General features: G+C 46.1%; 1 protein-coding gene across 1 annotated transcript in view; it reads left to right on the forward strand.

Annotated features, from left to right (window-relative positions):
* Positions 1-1672: 1672 nt before the first annotated feature.
* LYSMD2 (LysM domain containing 2) overlaps positions 1673-18113 on the forward strand; it is a 61474-nt gene continuing 45033 nt past the window's right edge. Inside the window, exon 1 of the mRNA XM_075342740.1 lies at positions 1673-2042. Coding sequence (XP_075198855.1) covers positions 1800-2042 — 243 coding nt within the window. The 5' untranslated portion in view covers positions 1673-1799. The remainder of the gene's footprint in view (positions 2043-18113) is intronic.

Here is an 18113-nt window from a genome sequence, read left to right on the forward strand (position 1 = left end):
CCTCTGTACCCGAGATGAATACTGCACCTCTGGTGAGGTGCAGTACCCTGTAGCAACTGAAGCCTCAGGGGCGCCACAAATGCAAGTCACAGTTTTCAGATTTAAATTTGTAAAATATTTAGAAAACCAAATATAATTTCCTTTACACTTCATTAATATCTGCTACTTAATGTTAGTGTAGCACATCAAATTCCAATAAGACACATTTCAATATGTGGGTATAATGTGAAAAGAATGAGGAAAAGTTCAAGGGGTATGAATACTTGTTCAAGATATTTTATATTTTAGATACATATATACAGCACTATGGTAAATGTTTAGGCAGGAGTACAAAAATGCTGCAAAGTGAGAATGATTTAAAAATAGAGGTTTTAACAGTTTATTCTATTAATTAACACAATGTAAAGCGAATAAACAAAAGAGAATCTAAATCACATCAATATTTGGAGTGACCGCCCTCTGCCAGCATCAATTCTCTTGGTAGACTTGCAGAAAGTGAGGGATTTTGTAAGATTATAGTCAGGTATATGAGTAACCAGTTATAGCAAATAGGTTATAATCATCATTTTCATATGTAGGTTGAAACACAGTCAATAACTGAAACAGAAACAGCCTAAAAATAGCAGCCCGCAGCCGTCCTAGAAGTGGCGCATCTATTAGATGCACCAATACTGGTGCTTTAACTGGCTCTTCCCTATTGTCCTGGTGCGGTGGCAATCGGGGTAATACTTTTAGTGTTGATGTCAGCTGTGAATTGTCACCTGGCATTAAGCGCAGTGGTAAGTAATGGATAAGTATTTAACAGACACCACCATTACTAACCCAGCAAGTGTGGAGTTAAAATAAAACACACACAGGAAAAAAAATAGTTTATTTGAATAAAGACTCTCGCACACTCCCTCATTTACCAATTTATTGATTAAATAGAAATCCTCGACATTCTGATGTAATCCAATGGTGTAATGTCCCACAAAGCCTATCAGTTCCTATGAAGCCTCGTTCTGAGAACGTTCTGAGAACGAGGCTCCATAATAACCAATGGGCGTTGTGGGACATTACACCATTGGATTACATCGGAATGTCGAGGATTTCATTTTAATCAATAAATTCCTGAATGACCCTGAGCTTGATGCCAGCTGTCAATTAGCATCTGACATCAATTCCAAAAGTATTTACCCTGATTGTCACCAAAGCAGGGCAATCGGGAAGAGCGGGCAAAGCGCTACAATTGGTGCATCTAATATGATGCGCTAATTCTGGGGCGGCTGCGGGCTGCTATTTTTAGGCTGATAAGGGAGAAAATAACCATGCAGCTTTCCAGCCTGATAATATAAGCCCCCAGCTGTCATTATCAACAATAGGGGGGACCCCATATCATTTTTTTTCTTTCTTGTACACAGCAGCCTACAGTCGTCTTTCCCATGCAGTAAAGCCTGCTGATTGGCTGCTGCAGAGGTCTCCAAGAATTAGGATCACGGCAGGACATTATTCTCGAATGAAGCAATGGTAGGAAGATGCCCCCTATAGATTAATAGAAATAATAATAGTAATAACAACAACAGCACCACCAGGATGAGTCCATGCTAATAATGTGCCCTGGAGGCGGCGGGTGCAGCCGTGCAGTGCGGAGACCTCCGGGGGCGGAGCGTTCCCGGACACGTGCTCCCCCCGGGGCCCGGGATACAGTGCTGGGAGCGGAGGAGCGCCCCCTGCCGCCGGCTGCCGGGGATGCAGGCAGTGGAGGCTGCAGTACATGCAGTGTTCTCACCGTTACCGGGGCGTGCTCTCCGCAGCAGAAGATGGCGGGACTGTCCCCGGTGCTACAGCCGCACAGCGATGCGGGGAGCCGGCTCGGATACACCATGTTTCCCTGCTCGGAGAGCGAGTCTGAGGCCGAACTGTCTCTGAGCCTGGCCCGGACCAAAACCCGCTCCTACGGGAGCACGGCCAGCGTGACGGCGCCCTGGGCCGGGAGGATCATAGAGCACCCGGTCAGCCCCGGGGACACCCTGCAGGGCATCGCGCTCAAGTACGGGGTGACGGTAAGCAGCGGCATCATCAGTGCCTGCGGGCGGGGGGCCCTGGCACTGCCAGTGTACGGGGACGGGGAGCCTGGCACTGCCAGTGTACGGGGACGGGGGTCCTGGCACTGCTGTGTATGGGGACGGGGAGCCTGGCACTGCTGTGTATGGGGACGGGGGAGCCTGGCACTGCCAGTCTTTGGGGACGGGGGGCCTGGCACTGCCAGTCTTTGGGGACGGGGGGCCTGGCACTGGCAGTGTATGGGGACGGGGAGCCTGGCACTGCCAGTGTATGGGGACGGGGGGCCTGGCAGTGTATGGGGATGGGGGGCCTGGCACTGCTGTGTATGGGGATGGGGGGCCTGGCACTGCTGTGTATGGGGATGGGGGGCCCTGGCACTGCTGTGTATGGGGATGGGGGGCCTGGCACTGCTGTGTATGGGGACGGGGGGGCCTGGCACTGCTGTGTATGGGGACGGGGGCCTGGCACTGCTGTGTATGGGGACGGGGGGCCTGGCACTGGCAGTGTATGGGGACGGGGGGCCTGGCACTGCCAGTGTATGGGGACGGGGGGCCTGGCACTGCTGTGTATGGGGACGGGGGGCCTGGCACTGCTGTGTATGGGGACGGGGGGCCTGGCACTGCTGTGTATGGGGACGGGGGGCCTGGCACTGCTGTGTATGGGGACGGGGGGCCTGGCACTGCTGTGTATGGGGACGGGGGGCCTGGCACTGGCAGTGTATTGGGGACGGGGGGGCCTGGCACTGCCAGTGTATGGGGACGGGGGGCCTGGCACTGCCAGTGTATGGGGACGGGGGGCCTGGCACTGCCAGTGTATGGGGACGGGGGGCCTGGCACTGGCAGTGTATGGGGACGGGGGGCCTGGCACTGGCAGTGTATGGGGACGGGGGGCCTGGCACTGGCAGTGTATGGGGACGGGGGGCCTGGCACTGCCAGTGTATGGGGACGGGGAGCCTGGCACTGCTGTGTATGAGGGCACATGTACAAGACTGGAGCCAGGAGGCCCAGCTCACTGCAGGCTACGATGGGTCTCTGCGGCCATGAGTTCATGTGAATCCATGAATGTGTGTGTTTATATATGTATATAAATACTGTATGTGGCATTCATAAGATCATGTCCTTGGAGATCGCTTGTGTCCATTTATGCCACCTCTCCCTATACTTATCATATGTATGTATATAATGTGTGTGTAAAATATGTGTACACACACTAGATATACACCAAGGGGTGGCATAAATGGGCACAAGCAACCTGCAAGGACATGATCTGCTATGTGTGCCCCTTTTGCCCACTCCTTGGTGTATATCCTGTATGTATAATATGTGTACACATGGACATTAAATACATATATTAGATATACACCAAGGGGTGGCAGAAAGGGACACACATAAGACTGTCCTTGTATGTTGCTTGTGCCCCTTTTGTTATCTTGTAGCCTTTTTCCATGGCCGCTGGTATTTGGCACCAGTCGCCATCAGATGTGCTACAGTGAGAGCCTCAGGCTTGGTGTCCACGTCATGACTCTCATTCATAATGGAATTCCCCAGTTGTGACATACATTGGATGCCACAGGTGCCACACTGCCCCCTCTGACCTATAATAGTCTCTCGGCCCGTTGTGCTGCCATTATTCTGAGGAGAATCATGCTGTGTGCCGCTCTGACTGTTCCCAGTGTCTGGTGGCCCATCAGGTGCCGCTCTGACTCTTCCCAGTGTCTGGTGGCCCATCAGGTGCCGCTCTGACTCTTCCCGGTGTCTGGTGGCCCATCAGGTGCCGCTCTGACTCTTCCCGGTGTCTGGTGGCCCATCAGGTGCCACTCTGACTCTTCCCGGTGTCTGGTGGCCCATCAGGTGCCGCTCTGACTCTTCCCAGTGTCTGGTGGCCCATCAGGTGCCGCTCTGACTCTTCCCAGTGTCTGGTGGCCCATCAGGTGCCGCTCTGACTCTTCCCAGTGTCTGGTGGCCCATCAGGTGCCGCTCTGACTCTTCCCGGTGTCTGGTGGCCCATCAGGTGCCGCTCTGACTCTTCCCGGTGTCTGGTGGCCCATCAGGTGCCGCTCTGACTCTTCCCGGTGTCTGGTGGCCCATCAGGTGCCGCTCTGACTCTTCCCGGTGTCTGGTGGCCCATCAGGTGCCGCTCTGACTCTTCCCGGTGTCTGGTGGCCCATCAGGTGCCGCTCTGACTCTTCCCGGTGTCTGGTGGCCCATCAGGTGCCGCTCTGACTCTTCCCGGTGTCTGGTGGCCCATCAGGTGCCGCTCTGACTCTTCCCGGTGTCTGGTGGCCCATCAGGTGCCGCTCTGACTCTTCCCGGTGTCTGGTGGCCCATCAGGTGCCGCTCTGACTCTTCCCGGTGTCTGGTGGCCCATCAGGTGCCGCTCTGACTCCTCCCGTTTGTTTCTATGACCTGAAGTGACAGTGCAGGTGGGAACCTTGCCCACATTATTCACATGTGCATGTCCATGTTGCTTACAAAAACAGGATAATATTTTCCTATGTAATTGTTTTTTCCGTTTCTGGCCCACGTGTCTGCTCTTATATCCATGTATCATCCAATGTTGTTGTATACAAAAAAACAAAAGGAGGTTTCCAAAGCGGCGTGTTCCATTACGCATTGATGACATGACAGTACACGGACGCCCTTGGTTGTTTTTGTCACAGACTAATTTACTTGAATGGGTTTTCTGGAGATCTTTGGTCCCGATCACTTATAAATTCCACACATTTCTCTCAGTACCGGGTCTATCTCTGTGGGAACAGCTGCAGGCTTATGCCACTGCCTACAGACACAGACTGGTATCTACTAGTTCCTATGGATGCAATGAATACTTTGCCCTCTTGTAAAATCGCTCTGCATCATGAGACATCAGACGTAAAAATCTGTACCGAATCCATTTATGGTGCCTATACACTTCTCTTCCAAACCTATACACATGCACACACTGCCAGGCGTGCCTCCTATTCAGGGAAAGTGCAGTGAGCTGCTGGCAGGTACATATGGCCGCTGCTTATCTTCTCCCCACCAACTGTGGGAAATATACAGCACTATGGATGGGTTACCTGGCTGAAACGCGTCAGCCTCTCATTCTCTGCGGAGTATGAAGTGGATGTTAAAGGGAACCTATCATCAGATTCCTGGTACATGAACCTCGGGCAGCATGTATCGAGCCCTGACTGTGCCGTTGCAGCCATGTTTGCTTTTTTCTGAAACACGAGTATCATAGTGGCCTTTGCATATGGTCACGGGCACCGTTTTGGATGACCTTTTTTGAACCCCCAGATCATATTTATCCTCCTTTATTTTGCTACATAGCCATGTTTTCTCATCTGATTTGTGTGTATTCTCGGGCTGATTTATACATCCAGTATTGTGGTGGTTCATTACATCGGGGGTTCTCATGGGTCTGCCTTCTTTTGGACCCCATATATCTTTATTTTTCCATACTTATGATATGCGGCCTGCATATTGACTATTGAGGTGGTTCTTTATTGTTTTCATTACCTGATTTATATGTATTATTTGATTATATTTCTATCTCTATTCGTTAGTGCTGCCATACTGCACTGTATTATTCTGTCTTGGAATAATCCACTTGGCATATGGTACATCTTTCATTCCATCTGTGAGATAACCTATCTATTATCAGCATATATGTCCTTGATTAGCAGCATAATATTGTGCGTTCTGCAGTAACAGTGGTCTCTCTTCTGTCATTTGCATGTTTATTCTGCTGCATCATACCTGAACCTTGCATATAGCCTGGCCGGCCTGCGCAGGCGCATAGTGCTTGTACTTGTCGTATATCCTGCTTGCTACTATGTTTCCCCAAAAATAAGACAGGGTCTTATATCATTTTTTGCTCCAAAAGAAGCACTAGAGCGTATTTTCAGGGGATCTATGATATTTTCCTATGAACAACAATCCACATTTATTCTTGAATAAAAATCAACCTTTATTTAAATATAATCATATCACATTCTGAAACATCAACATTTTATGTTAATCTGATCACTGGTACAGATGCACATTTTCTATCTGTTAACGCCGCTTTACACGCTACGACATCACTAAAGCGATGTCGCTGGGGTCACGGAATATGTGACGCACATCCGGCTGCTTTAGCGATGTCGTTGTGTGCGACACCTATGAGTGATTTTGAATCATCGCAAAAACGTTCAAAATCACTCGTCGGTGACATCCCCCCTAATCTCAATTATCATTGCTGCTGCTTGGACGATGTAGTCCCTTGTTGCTGCGGCAGCACACATCGTTACGTGTGACACCGCAGGAACGAGGAACCTCTCCTTACCTGTGGCCTCCGGCAATGCGGAAGGAAGGAGGTGGGCGGGATGTTACGTCCCGCTCATCTCCGCCCCTACGCTTCTATTGGTCGCCCGCTTAGTGACGTCGCTGTGACGCCGAACGAACCGCCCCCTTAGAAAGGAGGCGGTTCGCCGGTCACAGTGACTTCGCTAGGCAGGTAAGTCCGTGTCACGGGCAGCGATTTGTACGTGTCGCACAAATGATGGGGGCGGGTACGCACGCTAGCGATATCGTTAACGATATTGCGGCGTGTAAAGCGGCCTTTAGTCTTGTGCTGCAGAACCAGTCCTATAGTGGGTACATACCATATTTACAAAGCTTTAAATTACCTGCTTGAATTTATTATTCTCTATGTACTGCTTAGATTACCCCCAAAATAAAGCAGACACCCCCTAAAAGAGTCACACCAAATCTTAGTTGTTTGTGGTCTGGTAAGTGAATGGGCTCTCACATACAAATCTGCATCGCTGCCAGGACCTCCTGCGTTCTACAGTGTTTGGCTCCCCCTGGTGACTGAATGCCATATCACTTGCTTGGAGTAATGCTGGTACACAATCTGTTTGTGAGAGCTACAGTGCAATGCAACTGGAACGGCGAAGAACCTGACAGCGATACAGATCTCCATGTGAGAGCCCATCCAGTGCAATTGCTTTTGGGGATGTCTGCTTTCTTTGATGAAGAATCCTGCTGTACTCTTAACTTTTTAAGCTGCTTGGACACTTCCTAATGGAACTACAACTAGGGCTAATTTTTTGAGTAGGGCTTATATTTTAATCGTACTCAAAAAAGCCCCCAAAATCCTACTAGTGCCTATTTGCGGAGTAGGTCTTATTTGGGGAGAAACAGGTATTTGAGCATGCACAACTTCATTATGTGACTACATTATATGCCAAATCCTACGACATCTATCTCTTTGTCTGCCTATCCTGTCTACGTTTGTGTGTGTGTATCTATCTATCTATCTATCTATCTATCTATCTATCTATCTATCTATCTATCTATCTATCTATCTATCTATCTATCTCTGGTCGCATTGGGTTGGCGCCAGCTCGCACATGCGCACCTATGAATTCATTCTCGTGATTACTGGCTCTCTTGTGCGCCTTTCATCTGACACCCTGTTCACTCCTGTCTCCCTTGAACGCCCCAACCACCGGTGTCTGATTCCTTTAATTACATATGTATTTAATCCTCTTGTGTCCGCAGTTTCTTTACTGCCCCTGACGAAGCTGTAATGACCAGCGATACGTGTGTAGGCCGTCCATCCTGACATCCAGGTTCCATTTCTCTGCCTTCAGCATCTTCATTCCTCTCAGGATTTTCCATGCCTTCCTCATATGTCGTGTTTTAGGGCTTATCTGCTCTCATTGGTGATATTTATCATATCATTTTCCTTTTTTGTTCATTGTGGTTGATGTGTTATTTCCTCTTCATACCAGGCAACTAGATTGTGGGTTATCATATCAGATTGTTTTTTTTTTCCCTATTTTTGGGGAAGTTTATCTGACCTGATTCTTTTATGTATTATTTGTACATGCTGAATAGTTTCATAGTGTTTAAAGTTGAAGGTAGACTTAAGTCCATCGAGTCCACCTAACCTAACAGTTATATAGGTTGAAAAAAGACCTAGGTCCATCTAGTTCAACCTTTCTCCACCAATTATATATTTTGTCATGAAGTCATTTGTAACCAACAATGTTGTGTGTACTGAGGAAATCATCCAGCCCTTTTTTAAAAGCTGTTATAGTGTCTGCCATTACTACCTCTTGTGGTAGGGCATTCCACAGTCTGACTGCTCTAACTGTAAAGAACCCTTTCCTATTTAGCTGCGGGAATCGCTTTTCTTCCACTCGCAGTGAGTGCCCCCTGATCTTTAGTATTAGTATCGCCTTTGGAAGGAATAAGTCATTTGCCAGTCCTTTATATTGACCACACATGTATTTATACATACAAACATACATACATACGTCTTTTTTTTTCTTAACAAAACATATCTAACTTTTTCAACCTGTCATCATATGGGAGGCCTTCCATTCCTTGTAGTAATCTAGTTAGCTGCCTTTGAACTGACTCTAACTTTTTAAAATGTGGAGCCCAAAACTGGATCCCATATTCCAGATGTGGCCTTACAAGTGATTTATAGAGGGGTAATAATACGTTGGGATCACGGGATCTAATCTCTCTTTTTATACACCCTAAAATCTTGTTTGCTTTTGCAGCTGCTGCTTGACATTGAGTGCTGCTGCTCAGCTTATTTGTAATGAGAATACCCAAACCCTTTGCCTGTTCTGTAGTCCCGAGTTTACTTCCATTTAATGTATACGCAGCTATAGGATTACTCCGTCCTAGGTGCATTACTTTACATTTATCAACATTAAATCTCATTTGCCAAGTATCTGCCCATTCTGACATCTTATCCAGATCTTTTTGTAATATTGTACTATCAAGGTCAGTTTTTAATATCCTACATAGTTTGGTGTCATTAGCAAAGACTGACACTTTACTATCAATCCCATCCACAAGGTCATTAATAAAGAGATTAAAAAGAATAGGTCCTAGCACAGATCCCTGCGGCACCCCACTGCTGACTATAGCCCATTTAGAGAATGTACCATTTATGACTACATGTTATTGGCCTATACTATATGGATTATTGTACAGGCTGTCATTTTGCATATGGTGGATGTCAGTGTTGATATATGGGTCAATTTTAAAGGGAACCGGTCAGCTCCCTTATACCTTCCCACCCAGCAGTATTCACATTTGCACATAAATTCCCTTCCTACTAAGCCCTGTATAACATCAATCTCTAAAATAAATGTGTAAAAAAAGAAAAGCATTTATTACCTGTGTTTTTTCTTATGTAAATTAGAGCATTGACTAGTCGAAGAGGCGTTAGTTCCCCAGACTTGATGTAATGTCACCTGGCATCAGGCCCTGGGGTTAGTGATGTCACGCGTCTATCAGATACCCGACATCACAAACCCAGTCAGTAAGAAATAAAAAATAGGCAGCAAAAAAGTTTATTTGAAAAAACACTGCCAAAAACATTCCCTCTTTTCACCAATTTATTGAAAAGAACAGTCCATTCCAGGTTCGGCGTAATCCAATAAGGAGGTCCCACGACGATCCATACCATAGTCACTGTCCCAGTCAATGAAAAACAGAATATTCCCCATTGGCTGGAAGAGTAGTGCAGTGACCTGAGCTAACATCAATAGGTCAGCCCAGGTCACTGCACGGCATGACGAGCGCTGCTGCCAGGAGGTTAGATGAGATCATTATCTGCAGTGACAATCTCCTGCTCTGCTGACATCAGCGCTGTCACTGCCTTCTATGCCCGCCGCGTTCTCAGCATCGCGAGAGCCCGTCACATCAGCGTTAGTCACAGTCTCGGGCCGCCCGCGAGACGAGCATAGAAGGCAGTGACAGCGCTGACGTCAGGAGAGCAGGAGATCGTCACAGCAGGTAATTTTGTCATTTAACCTCCTGACAGCAGCACTCGTCATCCCCGCGGCTGCCAGCCTTCAGTGTGAGAAGCTGCTGATACCGCAGTGCGGACAGACACTGACACTGCAGTGCGAGCAGCCGCGGGGCTGGAGCGGGACACAGACTGCACGGGCACCCGCCGAAGGTCACACGGAAGTGCTTCGGTGCGGCGTCCAGGGAGTGTGATCTGTGTGTTTACTCTCTGCTGCTCTTCCTCTTCCTGTCGTAATGACATCACTTCCCTGCAAAACGCAGGGTAGTGATGAACATTACCGCAGGTAAACCGAGGGTATACCGCACATCATTTGCTACCTGCGGTATACCCGCGGTATTTCGCGATTACATTACGGTGAATGGAGTGAAATCCCGCAGGTGCCTGCGGAAAATAAGTGACATGCATATTTTCTCAAGAAATGTTCTCAAATTCTGCAGAAAAAATGTTCTTGAGAAAAAAACGCAGTGTGCGCGCAAACCTCACCAGCGGTCACACTGTGCTCAGGGTAGTCCTAGACTGTATGGGCTGCTTCCAGGGATGACGTCCCTTTTGTCACGTGATAGGGGCGTGTTCAAAATACTATCACATGACAAAAGGGACGTCATCCCTGGAAGCAGCCCATACAGTCTAGCACTACCCTGAGCAGTGTGACCGCTGGTGAGGTTTGCGCGCTCACGAGATTATGGGCGGGTACTTGCTGATAACAATCACAGCCCCGCCCATAATCACTTGCCTGCGCGCACACGTCACCAACGGTCACACTGCTCAGTCCCGTGAGACTGGCACTGGGCATGCGCGGGGCTGGCTGGAGCAGTGGGCGGTGCATCAGCTATGGAAAGGAGCGATGGGGGGCGGCATACACGACCAGGAGGCAGAATAACAGACGCCAGAAAGCCCGCCCCCGTGTCACATTTACAGTATCTGAATACAAAAAGGTACCACTTTATAAAGGCTTTATTTTGGTCTCACAGGGGGCACAATAATAACAGGGACCTTTCTGGAATGCAGCCCAGGAGCTGCAGAGGGGGAATCTTTTAGGTTTTGGGCGAAATTTCTGCTGACAGGTTCCCTTTAAACCTCTGTACCCCTCTGCCTGAAATGTTACTCCAGCCAGGGGCTGCCATGCATGTCTGCTGTAATTTGCACCACTGTACTCTATGTAATAAAGCTGTTTCTAGAGTTTGATATTTATTTTCTTCCTAATATAGGGTGTATGGACCAGGGTTGTTTTCAGGGGGTGAATCTTTTAGGACTTGTTCACACATAGCGTCGCTGCAGCGGTTTTCTGTGCATTTTATTCTGCGTATCTGGTGTGCACCATATTTTTATACAGTACCAGCAAAATCGGTGAGATTTCTGAAAGTCTCCTGCCCACGCTGCTTTTCTTCCTGGGTGTATTTGGAGTCCTGCTGTCAATTCTTTCAGCGTTTGTGCAGCAATTTTCACTCATTCAAATGAAAGGAAGAAGAAAGCGCCACTGAAAAGCACGAAAAACCTGCGTAATGCACATAGATTTGGCTGCAGACACCTGGATTTGCAGGAAAAGAAACGCTGCATAAATGCCCTGTGTGACCATAGCCATATAGAAACTGCCCTGCCCCCACCTGTACTCCAGCTGGCGGGGGATGGTTACAGTCTGGAGAGTATGAAACTGGAGCTGGCAGCGACGTCCCCTCCCCCAGATAGCCGGCTCCTCTTGCTCTGTTCTGTGTGTTCTTTCTTTTGTCTTTCTCTTTGTGATGTCTTGTCTTTCTGTCCTTTTCTCTGTGTGATAGTGTGGTGATGCAGCTCTGCTTCATTGGAAGGGGATCTGCACACTGAGTTTAGCTATGTGCGCACGTTGCCTTTTTTTGTGACCACAAAGATGCAGCATTTTTGTGCGTTTTTAGCAGCTAAAAACGCACCCGCGGTAAAAAAAAAAAAAGTCTTTTACCGCGTTTTTTTCAATGCATTGCATGGGTGAAAAACGTTGGCAAAAACACAGAATTCACATGTTGCATCTTTGTGGTCACCAAAAAAATGCACCTTAAACAAAACTGCACTGTGCGGACAGCAAAAATGAAACCTCATAGACTTTGCTGGAGATGCTGGAGATGCAAAGCCATGCCATTTTAAGGCCAAAACGCAACCGAAAAACGCGCAAAAACGCAGCGTGTGCACATAGCGTCTTTCGCAGTGTTTTTGCACATTTTTCAGCTGTGTTTTTGAGCTCAAAACCGCTTGACTTTACTTCCCCAGGCAAAGTCTGACTTTTCATTTTTGCTGTTCGCACACAACTTTTTTTTTTTTTTTTTTAGCTGCGTTCTTGAGCTAAAAAAAAAAAAATGGACATGTCAATTCTTTCCTGCATTTTTCTCTGCGTTTGTCACCCATGCAATGCATTGGAAAAACGCAGCAAAACGCAGTGATCAAAAACGCAGCAAAATGCATCGAAACACAGTAAAAACGCATGCGTTTTTTTACCAGTGTCTTTTTATTGCGGGTGCGTTTTTTTGCGTTTGTGTTTTTGCGGCCAAAATCGCAGCGTCAAAAAAATGCTGTGTGCGCACATAACCTTAGGGGTACTTTAGACGTTGCGACATCGCTACCGATGTATCGTCAAGGTCACGTTGTTAGTGACGCACATCCGGCGCCGATAGCGACGTCGCAATGTGTAAATCGTAGGAGCGACGATGAACAAGCGCAAAAACAGTAAAAATTCGCTGATCTGTGTCACGTCGTTCATTTTCATAATGTCACTCCTGCTGCAGGTACGATGTTGTTCCTCGTTTCTGCGGCAGCACACATCGCTGTGTGTAAACCTGCAGGAACGACAAACATCTCCTTACCTGCATCACCAGCTATGCAGAAGGGAGGAGGTGGCCGGATGTTATGTCCTCGCTCATCTCCGTCCCTCCGCTTCTATTGGCCGGCCGCTTAGTGATGCCGCAGTGACGTCGCGGGTGATGCCGAACGTACCTCCCCCTTGAAGGAGGGATTGTTCGGCGGTCACAGTGATGTTGCCGACCAGGGTAAGTGCGTGTGACGCTGCCGTAGCAATAATGTTCGCTACGGCAGCAATCACCACATATCGCATGTGCGACGGGAGCGGGTGCTGTCGCGCTCGACATCAACGCTAGCCGATGCTAGCGATGTCGCAACGTGTAAAGTACCCCTTAGAGTTTTTGGATCACAAAATCTTCCTCAAACGTTTGGAGTTTCTGCATAGTTTCCGCTCCAAAATTCAGCAAATAGACTTGCAGCTTGAGTCATCAAAGCAATTTCCCCAGAATTCTAGTATAAACAGCTTTTAAAAGTTGCAAAACTATAGTGACTTTTGGCATAATCTGGACGGTGCGAGCTGCTACAGCTCCGTATAATCCATGACGAGCAGTGGTGTACAAGTATGTTACGTCCCCGCATCATCAAGACCGGTGTGGTCAGCAAATGTGAAAGCTGTGTTATTCTATCACTTACTAATACATGAATACCAATGACCGTCAAAAAATGTAGCGGTCTGTGTTAGATCGTGGGAGCTTTGCCGTTCTCTAGACGGCAGGATAATTATTATGATTATGTAGTTGGCTTGTTTTGTCGTTTGTGAGGCTATTTTTCGTGTGTTTTACAGATGGAGCGGTATTTGCAGGGCCCTGGATCAGGGTCATTTGTTTCCACCGGACATTGCTGTTTGTACTGGTTGTTTATCTACACAGATTTACGTTTTGGTGTGACGCGGTCCTTGCTGGCCTGAATTACAATTTTCTGTTCCTAACAGGGCTGTGGAGTCAGAAAGCAAAAACCTCCGACGACTCAATTTCCCGAGCTCCAACTCCCTCATACATGGCTCATGTTTAAGTAATAAAGTTACTGTAGTAAAATGGTAACATCAGGCTTTTAATCATTATTATGATGCAATAATCAAGCTGTTTAGATAGAACATAAAATATATTTATTGGAATACAACTTTGGAACCCAAAAAACTGTAATAAATTGTAAATCTGCAACATACCGTACTATGCAGCAAGTGGGGAAAACTGTTTTCAACAAAAATGTATTGCAAATTGCGAGGTAAAAATACTAAATCCCAGACCCAGCCTACTAATATTAATAATAAAGCAAAAGTGAACCTACTGATAAAACTTACCCTAATATTTTCAAAAGGTTATGTTCACAAACAGCATCTTCTTTTTTTTTTTTTTCTTTACCACAAAGATGCAGCATTTTTGTCCCAGAAATGCATAAAAAAACGCGTTGCATTTTTTGACACGTTTTTACCGCGTTTTGCCCAGTGCGTTTTTTAAGTCAAATCTATTGACTGAAGGGCTCAAAAACATTGGAAAAATGCAAAAAGATTTGACAAGCTGCATCTTCAAAAACGCAGCCAAGATGCAGACAACTAAAGGATGCAGTGTGTACCGCAAAATAGAAATCTCATAGACTTTGCTGGGAGAAGGAAATGCATGCATATTGGTGCATCTTTGTGACCTCAAAAACGTAATAAAAGATGCCCTGTGTGAACATAGCCTTACATACTTAAAGAAGAGCAACACATATATATCAAAACCGGACAGTGGTTCGAATCAATTTTTCCTTTCTGATGTATGTAGTATATAATATATATACAGACCGCATCAAACGCAATGGTGAGTACTTTTTATATGATAGAAAAGATATTATATTATTACTCCACTGAACAATATATAAACCGTGAGAGTATACTCAGAAGGTCTCACCAATTGTGCAAATCCAGGAGTATATAGAATCTGTTCATCAGTCAGATGATCTGTCATGGAGAGATCTTGATGCCCTATTGTGGCCCAATATTACACTGGCCCTGGCATCCCAAAAAGACTCCCGCCCTGATGAGGGCAGTCCACAAGTGGCACCTACACCATAGTGTCCCTTGACCGTCCAACAACGCGTGTCCTCTAATGCGTTTCCTCTTTTTGTATGAGAATCATCCGTGGAATTACATTGCCTCTACACGAGGGGTCTCAAACTCAGCTGGGTATAAGGGCCGCATATGGGGGGGGGGGGGAATGTGTGGGGGGGAAGGTGAAGAGGCGCATTCCTTGCAGGACAAAGTGACATATTTAGTGATTCCATGTTTTGTTTTTTTGGGGTTTTTTTCTATACACCTTTTGGATCACTTTTTTGAACATTTTTTGCTTGTTTATTATAACAAACCTGCACTTTTTTGTTTAAGTTTATGCGTAAAAAAAGCATTTTTAATGGTAAAAAAATTCACGCTTTTTATTTTTGATTTTTTTTTTCACATTTTATGCCTTTCTTGTAAGTAATATTGTTTTACAATTAGTGGCATTATATAGTAATCTTGGCCAACATCTTGTAGAATTGTCCCCCATCCTTGTGCTCTGTAGTAATGTTCCCATCCTTGTCCACTGTAGTAATGTCCCCCATCCTTGTGCCCTGTAGTAATGTGCCCATCCATTAGTAATGTCCTCATTCTGGTCCTATATTAGGCCACAATTCACATATGCAAAAGAAAAAAAAAATCTTCTCACCTGTCTTCTGTTGCCTCGGTGTTCTCTTACCTACTTCTTTCTGTCAGCAGTCCTGCAGTCCCTGTGACGATTGCGACCGTCAGCAATGCATTTCCCTTGAATCATTTGCGGTGCCGCGAATGACGTCGACATCACCAGCTTGCCTCTGATTGTCCGACAGCTGCCATTGGTGGAGTGCGGAGAGCAGATGAGTGGCGCGGCACCGCAAATGATTCAAGCAAAATGAATCGCTGACGGCGCCGACATCCTGCATATGGCCGCAATCATCAAGGGGTCTACAGGGCCTGTGGGCTGCAAGATGCAGCCCCATGGGCTTCATGTGGGCTGCATGTTTGAGACCCCTGCTGTACACTGACCCAGTTTGTTTTGGGATGGTATAGAGGCCATGCCAACAAAAGCTTACTGAATAACATTTGTGTAGTCTATGAATTTGTTCTTAGAAATTGTATTGTTTTCATTAGATCCTCTTTCATAATGACCTCAATCTGATCTAATTATTTGAAGGCCGGAGAACAACCTCTCTACAGTAACTTGAACCGAGCCAAATAGATGTAAAATAAGACTTCACATGTATTTACTCCATTAATATCACCACAAAACCAACCTTAACCATGGTGAAGGTACAAGTGCTTCTCAATAAATTAGAATATCCTCAAAGTTAATGTATTTCAGTAATTCAATACAAAAAGGGAAAAACATATATTATATAGTCATTATAAACAGAGTGATCTATTTCAAGTGTTTTTCTGTTAATGTTGATGATTATGGCTTACAGCCAATGAAAACCCAAAAGTCATTATCTCAGAAAATTAGAATATCATTTAAGACCAACTGAAAAAAATATATTTTAAACTCCGAAATGTTGGTGCCTACTGAAAAGTCTGTACAGTAAATGCATCAATACTTGGTCGGGGCTCCTTTTGCATGAATTACTGCATCAATGCTGCATGGCATGGAGGCGATCAGCCTGTCGCACTGCTGAGGTGTTGGGGAAGCCCAGGTTGCTTTTGATATCAGCCTTCAGCTCATCTGCATTGTTGGGTCTGGTGTCTCTCATCTTCCTCTTGACAATACCCCATAGAGTCCCTATAGGGATTGGGTCAGGCGAGTTTGCTGGCCAATGAAGCACAGTAATACTGGGGGTTATTAAACCAGGTATGGGTACTTTTGGCAGTGTGGACAGGTGCCAAGTCCTGCTGGAAAATGAAATTTCCATCTCCAAAAAGCTTGTTGGCAGAGGGAAGCATGAAGTGCTCTAAAATATCCTGGTAGATGGCTGCGCTGACTTTGGTCTTGATAAAACACAGTGGAGCTATACCAGCAGATGACATGGCTCCCCAAACCATCAATGATTGTGGAAACTTCACACTAGACCTCAAGCAGTTTGGATTGTGGCCTCTCCACTCTTCCTCCAGACTCTGGGACCTTGATTTCCAAATGAAATGCAAAATTTACTTTCATCTAAAAACAACACCTTGGACCACTGAGCAACAGTCCAGTTATTCTTCTCTGTGGCCCAGGTAATACGCTTTTGGCGTAGTCTATTGGTCACGAGTGGCTTGACACAAGGAATGCAACAGTTGTAGTCCATTGTCCTGGATACGTCTGTGTGTGGTGGCTTCTGAAGCACTGACTTCAGCAGCAGTCTACTAGTGAATTTCCCCCCAAATTTTTGAATGGCCTTTTCGTAACAAGCCTATCAAGGCTGCTGTTATCCCGGTTGCTGAATACAGCACTCTGAACAGCCAGCTTCATTAGCAATGACCTATTTTGGTTTACCCTCCTTGTGGAGTGTATCAATGACTGCCTTCTAGACAACTGTCAAGTCAGCAGTCTTCCCATGGTTGTGTAGCCTACTGAACCAGACTAAGGGACCATTTTAACTGCTTAGGAGTCCTTTGCAAGTGTTTTGTGGTAATCTAATTTTCTTAGATAATGACCTTTGGGTTTTCATTGGTTGTAAGCCATAATCATCAACATTAATAGAAATAAACACTTGAAATAGATCACTCTGTTAGTAATGAACTCTATATAATATGTTTTCCTTTTTGTATTGAATTACTGAAATAAATTAACTCTTTGATGTTACTTATATAAAAGTGCATCTCAATAAATTATGTTTGGGTCAGTTCCTTTCGATGCTGGAATCCACTTCCTCTGGCAGCAATAACCAATTTCCTCACATTGCTAATCACAGTTCCAGCATGTCCCTCTTGCAGACTATCTCTTATTACCAGCTGCAGCGTCTGCACAACACAGCGCATGTGATAAATAGGAGAGAGATGTGAAGCAGCAACAAGATCATCTAATCCTAAAGGATCATTCTGCTGTTCTTCTGTAGTAATATCTGTTTGTTCCTCAGTTACAGGAAGAGGATTGTGGTTCCATCACAAACTTACTGAATCTGAATTGCTGTTCACCTTCATTATTCTCATTCATCAGTTTAATTGTACTTGTCATGTTTGAAGCATTGCCAGTTACAATAGCAAGAACCTGTTGTAGCAGTTCTGAGATGAGTGCAGGCATTTTTGCCTTCCCAGTGTGATTTTACCTTTATCTGTAGAGGAGGATCTGCACTACTTACCATGTACCGGGACCATAAGACGCACTTTTTTTCCCCCAAATGTTGGGGGTGCGTCTTATGGTCTGACTATAGGGCTGCGGCTGGGAATGAGGGTGCTGCAGGTCATCGGGGGCACGAGCAGGCAGCACGTGTGCCCGCTCATTACATATGCACGCCCATCCTCCCGCCCATCTCTC

The sequence above is a fragment of the Anomaloglossus baeobatrachus genome, chromosome 4 (assembly GCF_048569485.1).
Source record: "Anomaloglossus baeobatrachus isolate aAnoBae1 chromosome 4, aAnoBae1.hap1, whole genome shotgun sequence".
NCBI classification, from domain to species: Eukaryota; Metazoa; Chordata; class Amphibia; order Anura; family Aromobatidae; genus Anomaloglossus; species Anomaloglossus baeobatrachus.